A 24,536-nucleotide genomic window follows, 5' to 3' on the forward strand; every position below is an offset into this window, starting at 1 on the left:
CATACATCCATAGAAAATTTTATACACATCCACATATCAATGACGGCACGTCTAATGTCTTCAAGATAATGTCATGTGATAAAAAAAGGAAACTTTTTCAATAAAACTTTCATTTTCCCAATAACTTTAGTGCCGTCGCATGAGAGCATATTCATTGTCATCTCCCAGCAAACATTTTGTAGTTTCTATTTTTTTCTGCCTAATCTGCATCGCATGCTTGATTAATTAATTTCACTTCATGTGAGAGGATATAATAAAAAAAGCTACATGAAGTTGACGGGGCGAAAGGAAAGAAAAGATTTGGAAATGAACAGTAAAATCCTGCATCCTTAAATGAGTAGAGAAGCTATCATACTAAAATATTTTGTCGTTAATTGGTAGGATATTCATGGATTTTGTGAGATGTAGTGGCTTAGTGACGCAAGGAGCTGGCTTTTGACCAAACAGCTTTAGAAGGGATTTGAGGTGTTTATAAAAAGAATCTGACAATGTTTTTGGGATTTTGGTAGAGTAGACAGATGTGCTGTTGTATAAATAAATTGGATTTGAGGGATGTTTAGGAAGTGATTTTTAGACACTTACAAAGATATAGCACTTCATTAGTAATTAGAATCAAGGGCGTCAGTCAATATGTAGGAAAATTGGTCAATGCAATACAAAGTGTGCTGTAGTCCGATTAGTTGACAATCTGTAAATTGTCCAATTTTGAAGATCTAGGTTCGAATCTCACTAAACAATCTGAGCAGCACGATGGCAAATTTCATTTTTCGCTATAAATATTGGTCAAAACAGTCGACTGATAATCAATAAGAACACTTTTAGGCACCGTAAGCACACTCTATGGCTGTTAGGGGTCCTTATGGCATCATGACCCTGATGTAGTGATGTTTAAGCTTGTTTAATTAACCTGAAAGTCTGTTTTTCGAAGTTTTATAGTCTTTAAAAATGCCAAAGTTGCTTAATTCCTTTATACTGTCTGAATCAGACAGACATAACCCTCAATCAGACAGAACAACTCCAAAATCCCCTGATTCATCCAATAAAATCAGCTAAAAATCAATCAATCCAGAAAAAAATTTCTGCTGATTAAATCCACTTCCAATTTTTATATCCCCCTTCCCAATCCAAAAAGGACTCTAACTTTTATGAACTTATTTGCAATTAAGATTTCATGCGACGAAATAAGAAGAAGGAAAATAATTTCACAGCAAGTAAAGAAATAGAGATTTATTACCATTTGATTGGCACTCAAGCTGATCTGAAATTTGTTCACATACATCGACGTACACCTTCGGCATGCTGACTGTGAATATTTAACATTATAATATTGTTCGTTCCTTTATATTTATTTCTATAAGGCGATAAAAAAAGACGAAAGAAATAATGGAATAAGGAAGAAGTGGATGTCAGATGAAGAGGGAAGGAAGAAAAAATTTATTAAGTGTTTGCAATGTGGCCGGGTGTTTGACCCGATTATTATGAGAACTTTTTTATTATTTCTCCTTTCATTCCATTACAGTCGAGCATTTTTCTTTCCATCCATACTTATTATGCATAGTAGAATAGGGCATATTCAACAACCACCTCATCATTTTCTTTTCTGCTACAATTCTCTTTTCATTCCACACCGTATAGTACTTATATGATGAAAAGGAGGATATACATCATTTTTATGTTATACTTTGTTGTCTACTTTAAGTGAGGAATGATGATGATGTTTAAGTCTTTAAATTGGACTAATAATCATTTCCTACTTTTTTAATCAATTTAATTTCCTTAATTTAAAGTTGATGCGGTTTTTAACAGCAGAGACATACACATGAGGCACTTATGTATGATTTATGGATAATCTTTTGAATAGTTGGATGACTTTTTAGGTCATGTGAAACTTGCTTTTTTTTTGTTGATGAACAATAGTGGCTTGATACTTTAGAATATTTATGCATATGATGTAAGGATAGCAATGAACTTTTTCTAGGAACTTAACTAGAAAATTGAATAATGTTGTGGATACAATTACTAAATAGCTTTATAGTATTATGTAACTATTTTATGTCATAAACATTTATCAGTATACAAATTATTTGTTTAATTTGTTTTTGAAATTTTATGTGTCAATTATTTGGGAAAGACTATCTTAAAATCAACTTCCAGGCATGATTTTCCAGTATCATGTGTAAACATCACTTTGATTTTGATGAGTTCGGGCTCGGAAAACATAGCTTTTGCTATTCTCAATAACACTGGATTGAATTCATAAATTTTGCGATCTCTTGAGCAATAAGTCTGTAAAGGAATTTAGGAATCAGTGTCATATTATTCAATCAACAAATATTTAGGGTTCGTCCAAAATTGCAGGTCTACAGTCTTAGACTAACATTGAAATACAGCCAAGAACTGCAGTTTCCGGGAATCCAGTCCTGCAACCTTGTACGAACTACAAGTTACAGCCGAAAATTCCAGATCTCTAAAATGCGAGAAATCTCGACCTGAAAATCATAGCCGAGCCCTGTAAATATTACTTACCGTTTCATTAGCAACAGGACAGTTTATATTTAAACCTAGTCCAAGTAATATATATTCAGTTATTTCTTTTCCCTTCTTGTTCCGATTGCACATTTCAATCTTCTCTGAATGTTGCCGCTTTTTGCCTTTGAAGAGTAACAGATCAGCCTAAAAAGAAATAAAAATTGATTAATGAACATTGCGCAACCCTAATATGTAATGAGCGTGCTCTCAAAAGCAGGTTAAGCTAATAGTAACTCTCATGAGAAAGCTCAGCTGATGTTTTCAAGAAGAGTATGTTTTTTGTCTGTTTGACTACAAGCATCATTTACATTCAGTAGGTTTGAGCATCAAAATTGAAAATATAATTGCACAAATCGGTTAATCGAACGAAAATCCAGCCTCAGATCGACGTGAATTAAAATCGACCAGAGACATGTTGCATTTGACTTGTTTAACCAGATTTCACCGATGTCGGAGTAAACTCGGTTAACCCTACTTCGGATAAACCGAATCTGACACCAAGTTAGAGTCTCTATGATCCGATGTCGGATTTCGGATAGATTGATCGACTAGTGCTAGTCAGGTATAATGATGCATCTTCTAGTTCTACCAAAGTTCTGCCAATCTAGTCATCCTAATGGTGTCTATAAAAGCATAGAAGCTCAGACACTCTTAAGTACTTACCGATGACTTCTTAAACGGCTTAAAATCATAACAAGAGTCGATTAACAGAACACATTTGTCATTCAATCTAAGTAGAAAGTTATCTTGTAAATACATCACAGGACTTTTAATGCAGTTTTTGACCGAAACTATAGTTATGTTAACGTCTTTCTGGAAAATTCATTTAATTGTGTCAATTTTGGTTGAATTTTAATTACTTAATTATACTTACACATCCAAAAACCATTGAAGCTTTGATAAGCACTACAAGAACTAAAACAATCTCCATTGCTTGACTGGTTAAAAATGAATGAAAAGTTCCAAAAACCATAACGTTAATTGGTGTAATTTCAAAAAAGTAGTCAGTTTTTAATGGTTTTGAACAGCTATTAGGCAATTATTCAAATAACTTTAATTATTTCTTTGAAATCTATTAAAATTTAATGATTTTGAATTATATGATGACTTAGTAGAGTAGTGATTAGATACGAAATTTAAGATATTTGGATGTACATTTATTATGAGCAAATAGAATACAAAACTTTAATAAATATAACAAATTCCTCCTGGATTTTGATACTAAACAGTCCATTTAGGGATTATTTTCCAAATTCGATATTCAAATCAGCTTCCAAACACGACTTTCCATTGTCATGTGTATAAAGTGCTTTAAGTTTTATTAATCCAGGCTTTCCAAACATAGTTTTTGCTAATTTCAACTGTAGTGGATTAAGTTCGATAATTTTACGATCTTTCGAGCAATACATCTGAAAATTATGAAACAATTAGTCTGTCAATTAAATACAAAAATGTCCAAACAAACCGTTTGATTAGTCACAGGACAATTAAAATTTAAGCCAAGAGCAAGCAACATTGTTTCAGTTATTTCCTTTCCTTTTCTAGCTTTGTTACACATGTCAACTTTTTCTGAGTGCTTTCGGGTTTTTCCTTGAAAAAGTATTATTTCAACCTGTAAAATAAAGTAGTTTGATGTCCAAAAATGACAGTCTGATCTCTATTCGAGGTATTTGCAGTAGAGTCCAGACTCCAGTGGAGACATATCCACAAATAGAGGCAGTAAAGACCAAAATTTTGCAATTTCTGAAATTCTTTAAACTAAATCCAGAAAATTCCAAGCTAACAAATGTCGTATAATCTTGTCCCAAACCTGCATAAGTCAAGTCTGAAGTCAGATTACATAGATTCTAGCCTCAGTCCAGAGTCATGATGACCAAACGTTGGATTCACTATTCATCCTCATTTCTAAAATACTCACAGTTAACGTCTTAAACGGCTTAATATCGCAGCATGAGTCTGCCAAAACAACACATCTGTCAGTTACTCTAACGTTTACATTATCTTGCACGGCCATTATTGGATTTTTAACACAATTTTTGATATCTATTAATGTTACGTTGATGTCTCTCTGGAAGTTTCAAATAATTAAAAAATTAGACACTTAAGAATATTTAATTGCACCTACACATCCATAACTCATTGAAATCTGAGCTAAAATTAGAAAAATTGAACCAAACTGCATCGCTTAACAATCGAAATTCGTCTGATATATTTTAAAAACAGTTTATTTGGTTTAAAATAAAATTATATTTAATTGATATGACTTTAAATCCAATTTTTTAAAAATAATTATTGACCCCTGTTTAAATGTCATTAACAGAAATATCACCGAAAAAATCGGATGTCAATACTGCACGCGTAATTTGACTTTAAAGGGCTTGAGCATGAATAGTTTAAATTAATTAATCGGTCTAGAATCTGGAATCAAATCGGCGTGACTCTTAGTTGGTAACAGATTCAGTTTAAATCATGACTGAGTCATGATGACCTGGTGTTAGGAGTTTTGGTCGATTAATCGACTTGTGCTGTTCAGACAGACCTTCAAATCGACTAAACTCTACTCAAATTGGAAGAAAGTGTCAACTTGGAGTAGACACAACTTTAAGTCCGATTAGATTGGTCAGACTTCGAGTTGATCAGACTTTAAACTATAGATCAGACTTGTCAGGACTTTAGGAGTCTGGACTCTAAATAAGATTAGACCTTCCTTATCAGAAAGTCTCCTGGAGTCCGGTTTCCAGTGGATGCAACTCCACATTGGAGTCCTTTCAGATCTGCTAGATAAGATTCACATGTTTAACACTTATTTGATACAAATCTCATCGTATTATGGAAGAAGTAGCTTAAATTGCACTTACTCATTCTAAAACCTCTAGTCAATGAAGATATCCAGCTACTACAAGCATGACTAGTCAAACTATGTAATTTTTACACAACATAGATCCATTTCTTGTAAGCATGAAGGCGTGTATAGCAATAATAACAGGGACGAACATTGCTATTAGTGTATATGAACTATAATGACGATAATAAGCCGCCATCGAACAATTTGTGTCCTTACAGAATAAAAAAAAATCCATTCAAAATTCTCATCAAACAGCACATTTTTTAATTTGAACAAGAATCGTTGCCATGAGACATAAAAAAACAGTTTTGTATTATTGCATGTGAAAATATGATTACAAATTGCACTGGAAAAGTTCACATTTACTTTATTTTATGTGTCATGGTCGTTCAAATGTTTCATTTTGCATTCGTTTCCGTTCAACAATTTTTTCTATTATTATTATTATTCTTTCGCCTATATAGTTTCACCTATATCTTATTTATGTACATGAATATATATGTTATTTACTTACTCACGTTGCTGTGCGATTGAGAGTGCATAAAGGATAAATATTATTTGATGTTGAGTAAATTATTGCGGGTAAAAAAAAATGAATTTTATTTATCTACTTGCTAGATGAAAATGAATAAATTTTTCCAATAGACATTTACCTCCTCCTCCTTCCTCCTTTCTCTTTTTTCTATCGTTTTGAATGAAAAACTATCGCTTTTCAATCCACTCCTTCTGCACTCTTCACATACACTCATAAATCCAACTCAAAAAAACCAGGCTAAACTTAACATCCTCAATGAAGGTACTCCATCTATTATACATTATATGCATTCAATATTTTATCGTGGATATGCGATCGAAGGCGTTAAAATGAAGTCAATGAAAAAAGTTTAAAAAGGATATTGAGGTGGATTAAAGATTAGATATTGAGTTATTTAATGCTTATGAAATGGGTAAATTGTTAATTTATGTTGGGGAAATTAAAGGGTTCTTTGAATTTTCAAGAATTGGGATTTGAACCTATGACAGTTGAGTTGGTTTAATAGAAGCTATGAACCAAGATTAGGACGTTGAGCTACTGAGACAAATTAGTTAACTTTTCGTAATTTGGATTAAATTGGATTGCAATCGTAGATATTCCAGTGGATATAGCATAGATAGGCTTGGATAAAGAATATACCATTGCTCGAAAGAGACTTGAACTTGCTTTAGGTAGTTTTTAACTAGTTTAGGTAGTTTGTAACCCAATTCGAAAATTGCTTCATATATTTTCTGCTTACTCTTGTGAAGTACATAATTTCATATATATTTTAATCGGTTTAAATCCAACTCAGAAGTTGGATCTCTCATCTAGGACCGTTATTTTGTTGTAACCATTTGAAATATAGGACATGCCTAATGTCATGCTAAGCTTTTCCTAGTAGCATACCAGGCCATGCCTAGTGTAATGCCAAAACATCTCTTTTGGCATATTAAGGCTCGTGTTAACATATGTTATTCAAAAGAAAGCTAATCCATCTACACATCCATACTTCATCACCGATCAAATAGACATCAAGTCAAACTACAGCTCAATAACATCAAATTCCCTTCACAGACCATGTCTATACTCAAAACCCAACAGGAGGGGAAACAACAATCAGATAAAAAAAAGAAGAAAAAAAAAATTTAAGGACTTTATAACACTTTACAGTAATTTATGGTGACATGCGATGCATGTGAATGTTTTTCTTAGTTTTTCTTTTTCTCCTTCCTTGTATTTGCTTATATCAAGCGGCAATGGTCGATAGTGTGTGAATGAATGAAATGGAAGAATATCAAATACAGCTCGGTTCTATTTTTTTATTGAGGAAAAGAAAAAAGTTTTATGGGAAAATTATTTTCGATTTAGTCAGTTCATTGTTCTAGATAATGTAACAGTCATGAGCAAAATTTTCAATGTGAAATATGCAACGAGAATCTTTTTGTTACGATCAGTTTGGTTTGGATTATGGTAATGTGTTGCATGGCTGAATGAATTATTCTGGTGGGTTTTGGTGTAAATTGGAGGGGAATTTTTAAGGAAATTTGAAAAAATTGAGATCTTCAAATTTGGTTGAGTTCTCTGTAATTAAGGTTGAGTTCTCTGGAACTAAGGTTGAGTTCCCTGCAACTAAAGTTGAGTTCTTTGCAACTAAGATTGAGTTCTCTGCAATTTGGCTCAGTTCTCTGTACTTACTCAACCCAGTTTATAACTAAGATTGAGTTTTCTGTACTTAAGTTTGAGTTCTCTGTACTAAAAATTGTGTTCTCTGTAACCAGGTTGAGTTCTCTGTAATTAGGTTCAGTCCTCTACAATTATGGTGAATTCTCTGCAATTAGTCTGAATTCTTAATTTTGAATTCTTTGTAATTAGGACGAGTTCTCATTAACCACGCTGAGTTCTCAGATCTTAATAACTAGGTTGAATTCTCAGTAATTAAGATTGAGTTCTTTGTATACAGATGGAGTTCTGTGTGACTAGGTTGAATTCTTTGAAACTATTTTGAATTTTCTATTCCTAGATTGAATTCTATTTAATGAGGCTGAATTTTCTGTAACTTAATTGAATTCGCAGCAACTAGGTTGAGTTCTCTGTAATTAAATTGAATTCTCAATTAGGTTAGTTTCTCCCTAGTTTGGTTATGCCACATAGAATGCGTCAAAAAATCATCAATAAATCCTTTTAAACTTTCCAAAAAAACATTTGATCATATCCACTGCAATTTGCTTCTGTTTTTCACACTCAACTATTTTTATTCATTTCTAAATTTGCATTTTGCGGAATAAATTTTTTTATGAACCATAAAATCAACACAAATAAAATTAGAGAAGAAGCTAAAGCTATAATCAATTGACAGAGAAATCAACGTCAATTTTTATTACCTACCTGTACAGACTATGTGCTTCATAACAGGAATAAAAAATACTTTTATTGATTATTTCATTTTCATTTTCGAGGAAATAAACACATAAACATAAACTTCAATTTAAAACTGCACTGGCTGGAGCAGCAGAAAATCGGGAATACATAAGTGTCCTATTTATTTTCTATGTGCAGATACATATTCCCGTCCGTCTGCATTATATAATGTGTGTGTATGCTTAAAGTGGTAGGATGGTGGGGGGTAGCAAAGGATAATAGCTGCATGTATATTTCACTCTCATCCCTGTTCCCAGTGCATGATGATGATACACGGATGATTCTGGAGAGAAGAGTACGAGAAACTTTCTTGTGAGAGAGTTTGGAGTACGCAACTTTCCAAATTGAGAGTATTATTTTACATTGCAATGAACTCTGTTATTTTGATAAGGCAGGCAGGCAACAAAAAAAAAAGGGGATAACGCTCTGACTCATGATGGAGATGAAAAAAACTTCAAAATTGGGGCAAGGTTCATGTAAACGAGAGCAAATTTTTTAATGTTTTTCTTCCTTCTTGTTCTGTTATCATTAAAGATATTTTTTTTTGTGAATATTAGTTCAAGCCTCGAAGGGAAATTCATTCCTTTTTTAAGCATTAGCGAGTCTCGATAGAGAAATTACATTTAAAGAAATTGTATAAATTATCATAATATTAAAGGCGTGCTTACGAATTTCCGGAACTTCTTGTTTTCCGTCTGTTCCTTTATTCGACATTGATACATGCAAATAATTCAATGGTTTGATATGGGATAGGGCTTGATAAAAAAAGGAATCACGAATAATGCTCGATTGTTTTTAAATCCTGAGGATAAATTTCAGTATTATCAGGGTATATACGATTCTATGAAATCTTTTTTTTAGGTCAAATACTTCCGATGCTCTGTAGATGACTATAGACATCAATATTACTTGATTGAATGTGTTGCTTAAGGAATCTTTGATTTTGGCTCAATAAATTATTAAGTGTGGGATCAGAAATCACTGAACTGTTGAAAAATTGGCCTAAATTCAGTGGAATTAGAAGAATCTTTGATAAGACGAAGTAAAGGACAAAAGATTTATAGATTTTAGAGAACTTGACACATTTTACACATTAAAGAGAATCAAACTTCAATTTAAAGAAAAATAAACCAAAGTTTACAGAAAACCAAGCTACAATTTACAGAGAACTGAACCTTACTTTTACAGAGAACTGAACCTTACTTTTACAAAGAACTAAACCATAATTTATGGAGAACCAAACTTCAACTTACAGAGAACCAAACCATAACTTACATAGAACTCAACCTTCTTCGGAGAAGCAACAATTTCCAGAGAACTAAACCAAATAATTGAACTAGAACTTGCAGAGAACTAAACCAAATAATTGAACTAGAACTTGCAGAGAACCAAACCGCAAAGTAACCTCAATTTCATTCCATAAATTCCATAAATTCCCTAGATCTGATTCAAAATCCGTTAATTTCTTGATTTATTACAATTTTTGAACTATTCTCTATCATGTTGATCCAGTTGTTGAACAAATTAATATCCAAAACAGTTCCATTAATACTTTCTTAATCTTCAATGCGATTATTAATTAATTTACACAATATGCCATTTGTCAGGATCAACAATTTTTTGGTTACCCCATGTTTTTAGAACAGTTGGCCAAAAACAGAATAAATTAACGATACAAGTCTCATTACAGCAGTTCTCATTTCTGAAGTGTTTTTCCGTTTTTCATGTCATAAATTATAGAATATGACGAGAAACAAAAAAAAATTATGTAAAGACTGTATTGCGGTAATAAATTATAGGAGAATGCCGAGGAAAAGGTCGATAAACTCTTGTTTCCCTTTTACAGCAACTGCCAAAAAGTTCTTCATCATTAAAAAGTTTTCTTTTTTGGTCGCTTTTCAGGACATCACAAAAAAAAGTATGAAGTATGGACAGTGGTGGACAAACTTTTATTTTTTGTGGCACACCTTGATACTTAGCCTGGACCGAAACAGCGCAAGGCACACAGTTTTTTTACATCAAAATAAATCCACTTTACAGAGAACTGAACCCACTTTGCAGAGAACTGAACCCACTTTACAGAGAACTGAACCCAATTTACAGAGAAATGGGTCCACTTTTCATAGACAACCTGACAAGCTTCCATTTCTCGCGACTCACCTTGGTGTTTAGCCTGGACACGGCACACGGTTCATGGCATTTTCAAGAATTATGACTGCACACTAGTATGCCTCTACACACAGGTTGCCCAGTAGGCATATAAGTGGATATTTTTTTATTCTTCAGCCATAAATATGTGGTACAAACGGAAGTAGAAGGAACAAAAAAAAAGTCTCTTGAATTTTCTAAAAATGTCATATCCTCCTTCGTCCTTTACGCTGTATGTATCTTGATGAAAAGAAGAAAAATTCAATTTTTTAAAACATATTCTTGCCATTCCTTCTTCTTCTTGTGCCTTCACTCCGTCTCATTTTCATTTCGTTTTTTCTCGTCTCGTTTGTTTCGTAATAAATAGGAATAAAATTGAATTTATTCAAAGTCGTTGTGTGGAATGTGTTTTATATTCACAATGTCTATATGGAAAATATCATAACTTTTTTGCCCTTTTTTTGTTGTTGCTGTCCTCATGTAAGAAAATGTTGTTAAGTTAATTAAATTTGTTCAATGTCTTGAGCATGTACTTAGAGAGTATTAAGATTGTATACAGAAGTTTAGAGATGTAAGGATTAATTTAACTATGGGAAATTATAGTAAATTGAAGGATTTATCAATTTGTAGCTGTGGAGGAATTCTAACAGGTTTGGATGTGCCAATCTGTTGAATCATCGACAAGATGTTTTACTTTAGAGGAATTGGTTTCATTTTTGTGAATCTGGCTCTGTTCTCTGTCTGTTCTCTGTATCAACTGTATGTTGACTAATTCTTTGGAATTGGGGTTGAGTTCTATGTAATGATGGTTGAGTTCTCTGTAATAATGGTTGAGTTCTCTGTAATTCTGATCAAGTTATCTGTAATTAGATTGAGTTATCTGTAATTTTGGTGAAGTTCTCTGTAATGATGGCTGAATTCTCTGTAATGCTGGTTGAGTTTTCTGTAACAAGGGTTGAGTTCTCTGTAATTTTGAATGAATTTTCTGTAATGGTACATGAGTTCTCTGTAATGATGGTTGAGTTCTCTGTAAATTCAAATTTCGTACATGCACAACATGATCTTGAGGATTTCAAGTCCATTAAAAAAATCCTCATTAAATAAAATATTAATAATGACGTGGGACGATTTAAGCTTCTGGTTTTCCTCAATTTCTCTCAAATTTTCACTCATTTTTTAATAATGCATATTTTTTTGCTATGCTTAACCTTAGTGTTGACTCGACAACAATAGAACTCATTAAGAAATGAGAAAAAAATTGTAATAATTTTGACAAAGTTATGGTTCTGTGAACAAAGCAATTTAAGGAATAATTGTAGAGGAAATGTGAAATTTTTTTGTAATTTACTAGAAGCTTTTAAAGTTTGTAATCAGGTATTAAAATTGTCATAGAACAAAACACATCCAGAACAATCAATTCTTGCGTCATAAAACATTCGGGTATCTGTAAAAATAAGAAGATTTCATTCATCCCAGGATTCTTGACACTTGAAACAATTAACAGAAAATTGAGATGATTTCCACTAGATTGAATTACTTTTTATTGCTCTATTATACGCGACATTAAACTACTGTACATTAGCAGCTTAATGTTCTATGAAAAAAAAAGTTTAAAGCCCCCCCAACAAATGCGCGATCGTGGCAAAAATAGCAATAAAATTGAGCTCAAAGCACTCACATAACAAGAAATTAATTAAAAAGTCGTGAGTTATCTCTGTTCATCCAACATCATCGGGATCTGTTTAAGTATAGAAAAAAAAATATTATTCGATTCTGTTTTATCATCTGGATTGATGTTTTTATTCATACAATGCGAAAAATATCTATGTCAATTTATAACTTCCGCTTTTCTTCTGGATAGGAATAAAAAAAGTACATGGGATGTATTAAATTGTTATGGTAATAGGGGACACTGTTGATGGTGGGAGGAATTTATAATGGAAGGACGATTCGAGCAATTGAATTTTATTTACAGAGAACTGAACCCAAAACTACAGATACAGAGATCTGAATCCATTTCACAGAGAACTGGACGCACTTTACAGAGAACTGAATCAAATTTACAGAGAACTGAACCCACTTTACAGAGAACTCAACCCACTTTACAGAGAACTGAATCCAAATTACAGAGAACTGAACCAATTTTACACAGAACTAAACCCATTTTTTCTTACAGAGAACTAAACCCATTTTTCTTACAGAGAACTAAACCCATTTTTTTTTCTCCCAAATAATCGAACACAACTTGTTGTTGATTCAGTTCCGATATTGTCGATGCCCTATATATTTCTTATTTAGAGTAAACATAACAAACAACCGCTTAAGAAAAAGGAAGAAGATATATACATCTTCCAATCATGAATGGCACTTCGGGGGGATATAAGAATGATAAAAGTGACTCTTAAATCATCAAAAAAGTGGATTTAGAAGAGATTTTTACTTTTCCATCAACAAGAAATGCGATATACGGAAATAAATCAAAATTGGGACATTAAAGTTTGTTGACAAAACCGAAAATACAGGAAAAATATCAAGTTTTGATGCAAAAAAAATATTTTGAACCAGATCCTGTCGAGATAAAGCTCTTAACAGAAAGTCTTTCATATATAAAGGATATACTCGAGCATTTTCTAAATATTATCATAAAACACACAAAATACACGTACTTGAATAATGAAAGATGAATGCATGAAGTGTGAATGTTTCTCTTTGCAGCAACTAAAATAGAGCTTACGAGACACGTGAAATATTGATGAGCGCAATATTATTGATGGATTGTGTTTATATCCTGACTGTATATATTATCATCAGCACTGGCAGAATTGTGTCTAGAAGGCTCTTTTTACGCTTCGTGTAGGAAAAACAAAACAGTTACAGTTCGTTGACATTATTTTCCGTATGTCATGATCCAAAGCGGATGAGGATTATTTGGAAATTGAATGGATATTTTTATGGATTTAATTGATTTTGTGGCTAAGGCGCATTTTGTCTGAGTTGACTTAACTTTGAATTCTTAACAAGAGATTCTGAACTCTGTTTGGATATTGAGCTGGTATCAATCAAGTATCAATGCGAGATCTATATCTTTGTGGATTGATGGTTGTCTGAGTTCAATAGACTCAATATGCAAGTCAGTGTAGTCCAAATTTGTAAGTGCCACAGCATTTCTTGATGGCAAGGCATGAAATGACCGATTGCATCATACTGTCCGTGGCATTTCCACCAGTGTATCCCGCCAAACAGTTTGGACAAGACTGATCTAAGTGATTCTAATACTTGAGATTGTCTATGACCCTTTGGTTAGGTAACAGTCGAGGCATTCAAAATCCAAAAAGGTCGTGGGTTTGAATCTCACAAATTGCTTGGAAATCAGTAGAATCTTCTAAAACTACCAATTCAACCAAGAATTCTACCCGAATAGCACATCCAAAATTCCGCACCACGCTATCGTAACTTCGGATTTTAACCTAATCCCTGATCCCTGATCCCTGAAGTCCGAGTCAGTTTAAGCCATTCAATCTTTTCATATATCCAGCCATCAATTAATCAAGCATACATCCCAAACCACCATATCCTATTCACTCATTCTTCCTTAAAAAACAGCGATTTTCCTTCACATACTTCCATTATATTCAATTCAGTACTCTGTGCCTAAGCTTTATCGTATTATGTCATATCCCCTCTTCTTCGGTTCTCATTCACTATGCTGTCTAAGCAAAACACTTTGTATTGAATAACAAATTTAAAGCTCCTTCAGCACATTCACAGTGTCTATATACATTTCTCTTTTTTTCACACAATTTGATAAATGGCGAAGAAATATAGGCCAAACATGAATAAAACAGCCTTGAAAGTTCAGCTATAAGCTTTATTGGTCAATCGATAATCATTAAAAGTTAATAAATTTCAAAATTACCCCTTAATTATTGTTTCATAATAGCAATTGTTTATAATAAATAGATGTGAATCGATATGTGAATGTAAAAATAACTCCTGCAGTTATTAGCTGTAATAACTTGCTTATATGTATCTCTATAGTGACCGAAGTAAATAAATTAAAAACAGCGAGAGGCGATTGAAGGAGTGGACGCTTTGGATGTTATGCTTAGGGACTTTTTTTGGGTCAAAATCGGATGAATCGGTTCAAAATTGGATTATTAGGTTCAAATCGGACAGACCGGTTCATACTTAGAACAATTGGTTCAAATTTGATTAACCCCGGTCAAAACCAACTAAGTTTATCAGATGAACCAAATTAAAATCAAATAAACCTATATTGGATGAACCGGTTCAAAATTGGATCAACTGACTCCAGTGTTTATTGGATGAATCAGTTAAATATCGGATGAATCGGTCGAAAATTGGTTGATTTGACTCAAAATCGATTGAACCGATTCAATAATGGACAAATCAGATAAATCAATTCAATATTGGAAGAACCGGTTCAAAATCAGATGAATCGCTTCAAAATAGAATAAATCGATTCAATATTCGATTGAACCAGTTCAAAATCAATTGAATCGGTTCAAAATCGATTGAACCAGTTTAGTACTAGATAAATCGACTCAAAATCAGGTGAATCAGTTCAAAATCGAATGAATTGGTTTAATATCTAATGAACCGGTTCAATATCAATGAAATCAGTCGAATCGGTTCAATATGTTCAAAACAAATTCAATGCATTTAAATACTTTAAAGTCTTATACGTCGTCTTATTCAGACGATAAAGCAACATCCAATTACAGCATTCTTAAGCTTCTCTTTTCTCATTTTCCCATAATATTTCATGCAATAAAGGGTTGTCGCAACAACAGCAGTATCTAAACCTCAAAACAGGATAATCGTTTGTAATTTTTCTTTTCAGATTCTTTTTTTTTATAGTCGAAACACTTTCTGCATGTGCTTGTACAAAAAAAAAATAATACACAGCAATAAACACCGAGATAATAAATTTTTCACCATACTTACAAGCACTCTCGTAATGTTGAGTAAGCCATACACTCATAGTTAAGAAATATAATGTTAATGTAAAATAGCTGTGGATAATTAAATGGTACTTAATTATTTTCATCTCTTATTAAGATGCTTTGCATCTTTAATAGTGATAAATAACGCCTATATGGAATAAAATAGGAATGGAAATAAACATAACACCAAAAAGATTATGTCTACGACATTGGGCGGAATTGTATGAAAATGTCTTGTATTTGTATCAAGGATGGCTTCGCGTCTTGCATAATAAAACATTAATTAAGTTAATTTAAGAAGTGCCTTTTTCCTGATTCGATTTCAATTTTATTGCTTTGCTGAGGCAAGCGAGTCTGAAATTATGTGGAAATTTGATTGTAATTGGATGGTAAATGGATGGAACAGAGGGTTTAATGGATCATCTTGGAGCTTTTTGGGTGATTCTGGATTTTTAAGCATGATTGTTTAATTGAAAAAGCTTGAATAGATTCAAAAAGCTCATTCTTCAAAAAGCTATTTTTTTTGTCAAAAAGCTCAGGCTTCAAAAATTTTAAACATCCTTAAAAAGCTCAAATTTTTACAAAAAGCTTCAACTTTTTCAAAAAGCTCAAATTGTTCAAAAAGCTCTCATTTTGTCAAAAAGCTCTAATTTTGTCAAAAATCTCTAATTTTTCTCATTTTTTGTCGAAATGTTCATTCTTCATAAAGCTAAATTTTAGTCAAAAAGCTCAGGCTTAAAAAATCCTAAAAATGATCAAATTATTCAAAAAGCTAAATATTTCAAAAAGCTCTAATTTTTCAAGAAGCTTAAAATTTTTAAAACCTTCAAAATTTTCAAAAAGTTCAAATTTTTCAAAATGTTCAAGCTTTTTCAAAAAGCTCAAATTCTCCCCAAGTTTTAGATTTACTAAAATATCATCTATACCTAGCCATACCCCTAAATTCCTGTTTTTTGACTATTTTTATTACATTCCATAATTGTTATAGCAACTCTAGATTGCATCCCATAGATACCAAAAAGTCCCATAACTCCATTTTTCCAAACAATAAACAAATTAGATCCAAACCTATATCAACCAACTTCCATCTATCCCACACCATAATCCATAAAGATAAACGAGATTCAAAGCATCTCCAACCACAATAGTAAAATAAATTTTTTTTATCGTGATACTCCTTTGAGATAAGCTAACTACTTTGCTCCTTCCTTTAAGTTAAAAATAAACTCACAATAAAGAACGCGCGCCACACTCGAACATAAAAGAGGAGAGAAATTTATTGCCTTTTTTGCTTACACGATGTACAATAAGACATAAGTTAAAAGCCAAAAAATATAATAATAGAGAAAGCTATGCTGGAATCAGCAAATAATCTTTATTTAATTGTTTTATGGCTCATTATATTTGATTACACAGCAAGATTACTTCCTTTACTCATTATCTGCTGTGCTTCTTTTTATATCAATTTTCATTCATATTTTTCCTCTTTTTATTTCCTTTCTACTTACAGCATGGATACTTGGATGGTTTATGTGTAAGACAGTGCCGTATATTCAAGGAGTGTCGGTTGCTGCATCTGTTTACAGCTTAATTGCGGTATCTTTAGACAGGTGAGTTAAAATTAATATTAATGAATAAATTTTTATACTTTGTAAGACAGTGGTGGGCAACCTGTGTGCTGCGGTACACTAAAAAATGTCATGAATCGTATGCCGTATGTGATTTTAATCCAGGCTTATCAGCAAAGTGTCCCACAATAATTTAAAGGTTGTCGACCACTGATGTAAGGCAATGAATTTATCCTTTGACCATTAAAATCACTGCAGCTATAAATCTTGTCATACTGACTATCTTCAATGATTTTTTGCGGAACTTTAATGAAAACAAAAAGTTTTATGCTTACAAGAAAAGAATTTATTGATTTTGATGGAATTAATATGAAATGCTTTAATTTAGTGAGACGAAAAGGCATAGAAATTGAATTTATGGTCTAGTTTTTATTCTTGGAAGAGCTTTGTAGGTCAATTAAGTTTTAGGTCAGTTTTTGGTAAGCTGTGAATTGATAATCAAGTAGGAAGAAGTGAAGAACATGATATGATTTAGTCAACAGCTTGGCACGTGGGAGTCATACTCTTACTTACTTACTTACTTTGCAGGATGAACAGATCAATTGTGAACCGTAAAAAATCCTATAGATGTTGCTTAAAACACAATCGCTGGCTATCGTTTGTTTATTCCCGATTCCAAGTGCATTATTGTCCTGACCTGGTTTCCTTTCCATGAGTTCCACGTGATCTTTTGCCATCCAAAAAGTCAGACTTAAAGACCTTCCGGGAATCGAACTCACGTTCTTATAAAGTAGAGCTTTACAAATGATGGATCTCATGCATTGCCATTGAGGCCTTACTACTGAACTGACAGATTCCCTTACACATGACTCAAAACCCCAGATAGATCCAACTCTACTTTGATATCACAGTTGATAAATTGATACATCAAAAAGAATCTCAAAACCAGGTTAACGACATGATTTTTATAGTCCCAATAAAACCAAAGTCCATCTCTTTACTGTCATTTAAAGTACTCAAACTTTTTTGTACAATTGATTTAATATCAACTTTCCTGTTTTATGGCACGTGAATCTTGTATAAATTCAGACGAAAAAAAAAGTCAAAAGTCAGTGAACTTTTTTAAAGATTTTTTTACGTCCGGAAAAAGAAGTCACAAACTTTATTTAGGTCACATTCTGGATGTTATTTGTATTCATTTTATTTTGTCAAATTGCCGGGAAAATAATAGCCGTAAAAGTTGTAATTCAGATGGAAATTTATGACTATTGAGGAATATATTTACGGATGTTGAGGAAAAAACTTTAAATATTGAGAAGCTTATTGAGTGGAAAATATTGGGTTTGAATGGGGAAGGGGATGAAGAGTGATACAGCATCAGATGTTAGAGTAATTTCGATATTCTCATTGATTCAGTTAACTGCATTGTAAAATTCAAATTTTAACGTACATTTGAAAGTTGAAAAGAAAGAAATTGCTCAGCTTTTACCGTTATTGCTCAGTTTTTGAACCGTTTTTGCTCAGTTTTGACTGTTATTGTTTAGGTTTGATTGTTATTGCTCAATTTTGAGCTTTTTTGCACGTTTTTTCACCGTTAATGCTCAGTTTTGACCGATAATTCTGCGTTTTGACGTTTATTGCTCAGTTCTGATAGTTTTTGTTCAGTAATGAATTTTATTGATCAGTTTTGAACGTTATGGCTCAATTTGGAAATTCAAGGCTTAGATTTGTTTATGTTTACATGAAATTTTTAGCTTCTTAGATGCATTTATCCAGATTTAAACGTACGAATTCCTTCACAAATCCATTTGGCAAGATTTCTACTTTAAAAAGTAATTACTTGCGTTTTATAGAAATTTTTAATAAGTTTTTGCAAAAATCTGCTAAAATATTCGTTTTTAAACCATAAGAATTCACAAATTTCATAATAAGTCCACTGAAGTTGACTTAAAACTTCTGAATTTGGCATTAAACTTCTGAATTAAGCATTATAAATATTAAAATCCTTCAAAATCACTTCAAAATCTCAATCTCATTAAAATAAACTTTCATAATATGATGCAGTAAACTTATAGTCCAATTTATAAAGTTACTACTCAACCACATAATAATATAACTTCCTTTACATCAACAACAGCAAATGCAAACATTTGTCCATTCCTTTTGTCCTGATTGAAAATTATTCTAAAAAGAAATTAATTTCAATTTTTATATATTAAAAAAGCATTTAAACTCGACAACATATTCAAAGTTTTCCATCACATGACATAAAAAGGCTTAAAGATAATTGAAAACTCAGCAGATTTCTATGTAAAAAATATATATGAATTGAATATGCAGAATAAATTATTAATTCAGATGCATATGCATTGAATATGGAAAACTAACAGCTGCATACGCTTGGCTGAGTCTTTTGTGCTTTATCGGGAGAATAAAAAAGAGTTCCTATTATTCTTTATGATCAATTATCGCTCGAATGTGAAGCATTTATGAACAAACAGTCTGTTTGTTTGCCTTAATTCTAGTGCAAAATATATAAATGATTTTAATTTTTGGCATAAAATGACGTGGCATATTCCAGCATACTCTATTTGAATTAATTTATTGTGTTGTGGATATTTTTCACAATAATTCCATTATTTCGAGTTCATTTTAATACAAATTATTTCATGCTTGTTGACTATGATCAGAACTTTATCAAATACCTATTTAACAAAATGTTCAGTCAGTACCAGCACCAGAAGCATTAAATTTTCAAGCATCTAGTATTGAAAAATCAATCAATTTTTTATATCCTATAAAAATATATAAATTTCCATAATTAATTATGCATTAAGCTTGGTAAACAATTACAAAAGGTATGCATGATTGTAATCCATCGACACTGAACAGAGAGTCAAGGAATTCGTTAAAATAAATTAATTCGTTTATATGTGAACATTTCATGCAATGTTAAATTATTGTTGGATAGATGTAGTAAGTTTAGGAAGGTTAGATGCGCATTTTTAATGTGAATTGGAGGATATCGTCTAATAGGCTCTCGAGAGCTTGATCTCCTAAAAAATACTAGTTGGTTATAGTCGCGAACATTACTTTCAATTGAATCTTTAGGGAATAGCTTCACTTTTACAATTTATACCCGAATCGACTACGCTGCAGTTCATAATGACGAATTCCTAGTGACATTCTATATGGCTTCCTCAAATGGCCGAGCCATTTTCATTTGTGTCACTTGGAACTTTAAGCTTAAATAACACATGGTTAATAATATCTACTGACATTAGTGGAAAATCAGCTGAACTCTGAAAGATCCCAAATTAGGCACCAAGTCTTCATTTCGAATATTCCATCTTCCTAATGCAATTTGCCTTACAACAATAGAATTGTCATTAACCAAAATAAACCTATAAAATGCATCTGTAGATCTCTAAACTTAATATTTACACGAATTTTCAAATTTTTTTCAACTTTTTACTTGCTTTTTTCCAACTTTTTCCCATAAACACAAGACACAATAGCCCCAAAATAGTCCTGACGTCAACCAGACTTCCATTATCAACTAAAATGAATGACTTCCACCTGTAATTTCCCTTTCTCAACATTATCCCACACTCATCAGGAAGAAATTAAGTTCCTCATTTTTGTTCTCTCATTTTATACTGAAATAGCATGCATAAAAGAGGGAGGAACAGCAAAAAAAAGTTTCCAATCAAATGCAAAAATGTAACTTTTTTTTTCTCCGTCCTTTTGTATGTTAAAAATATATTTTTTTCAGTACATACAAAGCAGGAATAAAAAGCAATATCTCGTCATTCCCTTTCATGTACAGGATTTAGTGAAAGGAAAATATATATATGTATACTAATACTTCTCATGATAACATGTTTATTATGCACGTAGAGAAGTTCTGGCGTCAATAAAAGGAAGTTATTAAAAAGAATGTTCCATGCTTTGTGTGAGGTTTTTTCCTCTTCGTCTTCCTTTCCTTTTTTTTATTATCTCAGCTGTTTACATTGCATCTGAATTTACAGCGGTAACGAGTTGATATACCTACGTAATAGTCTTAGTTCATTCAATTGACTCACTCATTCGAGAAAATAATAATAACAAGTAATGGGATGGGTTGTGAGTGACGTCAGGAATATTAAGTTATTTGGATGCTGGTATTGAATTAAAGGAGTCACGTGCCTTGATTGTTTCAAGAACTTCTCAGACAGCGTCTAAAGGCTGACTCTATTGTTGGCTTCAGTCTCCCAATTTTCAATTCCAATACAACAAAGCCAGATTTTGCCGACATTACCTAATACACAAGGAGAATGCTTATCCAAACAGACAAAGAACATGACACTACGTTACCTAAAAGCGGTTTCTTCGTCTGTTAGGGTTAGTCATATTGATCAGAGCGAGAAGTCGAATTGAACTCTGAGATACGCCATGGATCACAATTGATCTGTAAGATCTAAGCTTAATAATAATGATTTAAAAGTCTAGGTTTCTAACAAATTCAGGCTATCGTTTTAATATTCTGTGACTATGACGTGATACTTTCAGGACCTGGGTTTTGACATTATTCCAATTTTAATTCAAACTTGAATCTCTCGTCCCTATTTCTCCTAATATACTTAATATTCCTGACCGATTCCTTAATCCAACCTTGCCCAGAGTTCCAATCATGGCTGAATCACTTCCATTAAGCAGTCGGAATATCTAAACTTCCGAAAAAGGACACATTTGGATATGGCTGGATTTGAACCCACGACTTTCGAGTTTCTGTTCCAAATTTGAGCCAAGCACCTAACCTATTTGACCAGCAAGGTACCTAACTGCATAAATGAATTAATGAATGAATCTACAATAAAAACCTATTAGATATCATTAACTAATATCCCCAAATAGCATATTTCCTTACCACTCAGCTATAAATGATAGCAAGAAAGTGCAATTTTAATAAAAAATCCTTTTTTCCTTCTTCATTTTTTTTTTATGTATTTTGAAAGCTCTTCATTATAATTCAGGTTTTAATGCATCTACACAAACCATTTGTGTATGAAAGTGTTTACACTATATTATATACATCTATCCATAGAAATACTTGAGAAAAAGGGATGAGAATCTCTCTTTTTTTTGTCTGTCTCATTCAAGCACATTCCATCATGTCATTAAATGAGACATGTTCCGTTGTGCTTATTTCACAGCAGAGACTTTTTCTTTAGATGAATTCTTTTAGGTTGGGAGATGATTCGTCTTGTTATTGAAAGTGATTTTGGTTTGGAGAGTTGAAAAGGTTGGGAGGTGCACTTGCTTACTTTTTGGGATAATTGCAACCCTGACCGGAACACATTTTGAGCTTTTTTACGACATTTGAAGTGATTTGGGGACTTTTTCTGGTTATGGAACCGAAAGAATCTACAAATTGACTCCTACCTCCTCATCCTTCACTCTCTGGACCAAAGCCAACCTCCTCCCCTCCTAAGAGCGCTAGAAAATAATTGAATGGATCCTTTCTGTACTTAGCTTTGATGGAACGTTGAAGATCAAAGTTATCCAAACTGTGTGCCGCGGCACGCTAGTATGCCGCCAAAATTCCATGTACGGTGTGGTGTGGGCTCTAATATGTGCCGTAGCATAATAAAGTTTGGACTACACTGCTGTAGACCTTCGTCATTTGCTGCTTCTAATTCTGAATCCTGCTCAGATGAAGCCTCAGTGACTTCAATCAACATGTTAATCCAATTACTACACATCTCTAAAAATGCGCTTTAGGCACTAACCTCAATATCACACTTGTTTTTTATTGTCAACATGTCAGCACGTGTCATATTAAAATTTTCTCTCATATTTCATAATAATGCACACAGCACAATAGAAGATATGAGTATGATAAACACATGAAATTTAAGGTATTGAATTTTTATTCATTTTTAAGCAAAAAAAAAGTTGTCGTGAATCATTTGAGTCCTTTGTGTATCTTGCTTAAAATTGATGTTGTGTATCCAGTGTGCCCTAGAAAGTTTATGACATTCCTTTAACTAATTTATGATTTATGTAGTATTATTTTATATACAATCCTTTCCATTAAATAGCTTGTAATACTAGTGATGTGGTGAAATAGGTCACTCAAAAAGGAATTTAATGACTGAAATTGCTTTAAATTTATGTTCGAAGGGTTTGATGATTGATGGGATGTGATGTTGAGGAAGGAACTTGAGGCGGGGGATTCGATTAATGTTGTTTTTGCTAATGAGTTCAGCAAATTAATAGATTTTTGGGGACTAGACTCATTTTTGAGTACTAGATTCATTTTAGGCTACAAAAGCTCTGATGCAGTGCTGTCTAAATTGTTTTGAGCCCCGACACATCTTAGAGATTCGTCACAACTGAAACTGCGCTCCGCATGAGATTCATGCCATCCAAAACACACTAATTAGTCGCGTCATTTAGCTTAGTCAACATTGCTCTAATGAGTAGCTACAGATCATCATTCCACCATCCAAATTCCCTGCATATTCAAGTTCTAGTTCTTCAAAACCCAATTTCATCAAATAAATCATAAAATCCAATTTAAATTTTGTTTTTCAATGAAATTTAATCCTTACTTCGCTATTATTCATCAACAACAACATGATGTTGAGAAAGAAGCAGCACAAAAGCTGCTGTTTTTTTGTTTATTTGCTTTTTTTATGAAATTGCTTATTGACCGAATTAATAATCGATGTATGTAACGAGTTTTGTAAATAAGATAAAGTTTATAACATGTGTATGAGTTCATTCAAACTGTAGACTTTTGTAAGGCATAAGACATAAGTCTGAGGAAGACGTATGTTGACAATAATAATGAGAGCAAGTCGGAAAGACTAGGGAAAAACAATTTTTAATTTAAAAAGTTGCGCTTTTGAAGATTTTACGCTGTTTTATAAGAAGGAGGGGATTCATGTTATGAGTTTCGTCAGATTTTGTAAGATTGTGATAGGACAGAGGCATAGCCAGGCTCAAACCTTGTAGTAAAGGTGTCTGTGACCCTTCCATGTTATGCATCTGTTTCAAAAAAATGTCTAAAATACTCAATTTCATGAATTTGAGCTTTATTTGCCTGCATATACCTTTAAAATCACTATATTCAAATCCTTAAGGCTCAAAACACCCCACCAGGGACATTAAAAATTCTCAGTCATCAATAAATCCAACATTGGTCAATTACGTATTCATATAGTTGTTTAGTTCCTAATTGTATTAACACCATCATGAGACTTTAATAGCTGTGATTTTAATTTACAATCATTGTCAAGATTGTCATGTCTCAGCATCCTCAATTCCCCTCTTTAGAGAGGCGTTCTTAATATTTATGCATGTAATTAATTTAAAGAAAATAACTTTTCTTAAAAAAGTTGTTATGTCAAAATGTCTCAAAGTTTTTCATTTCTCCACTCTCATAATGATAGCACTTATAAATACATTTGAAGACGAGAGTCATAAGAGGGATGAATGTTTTGATGATGATGATGATGATGATGATGATGATGATGCTAAAATTATTTAAAATTGCC

General features: G+C 32.5%; 1 protein-coding gene across 1 annotated transcript in view; it reads left to right on the top strand.

The window, feature by feature from the left end:
• Nucleotides 1-24,536, top strand: part of LOC139100472 (neuropeptide SIFamide receptor-like) — a 78,878-nt gene that overhangs the window by 19,362 nt on the left and 34,980 nt on the right. The window contains exon 3 of the mRNA XM_070653063.1: nucleotides 16,935-17,034. Coding sequence (XP_070509164.1) covers nucleotides 16,935-17,034 — 100 coding nt within the window. The remainder of the gene's footprint in view (nucleotides 1-16,934; nucleotides 17,035-24,536) is intronic.

This window comes from Chironomus tepperi, unplaced genomic scaffold, assembly GCF_022539635.2.
Source record: "Chironomus tepperi strain 1889 unplaced genomic scaffold, CSIRO-AGI_Ctep_v1 contig_67, whole genome shotgun sequence".
NCBI classification, from domain to species: Eukaryota; Metazoa; Arthropoda; class Insecta; order Diptera; family Chironomidae; genus Chironomus; species Chironomus tepperi.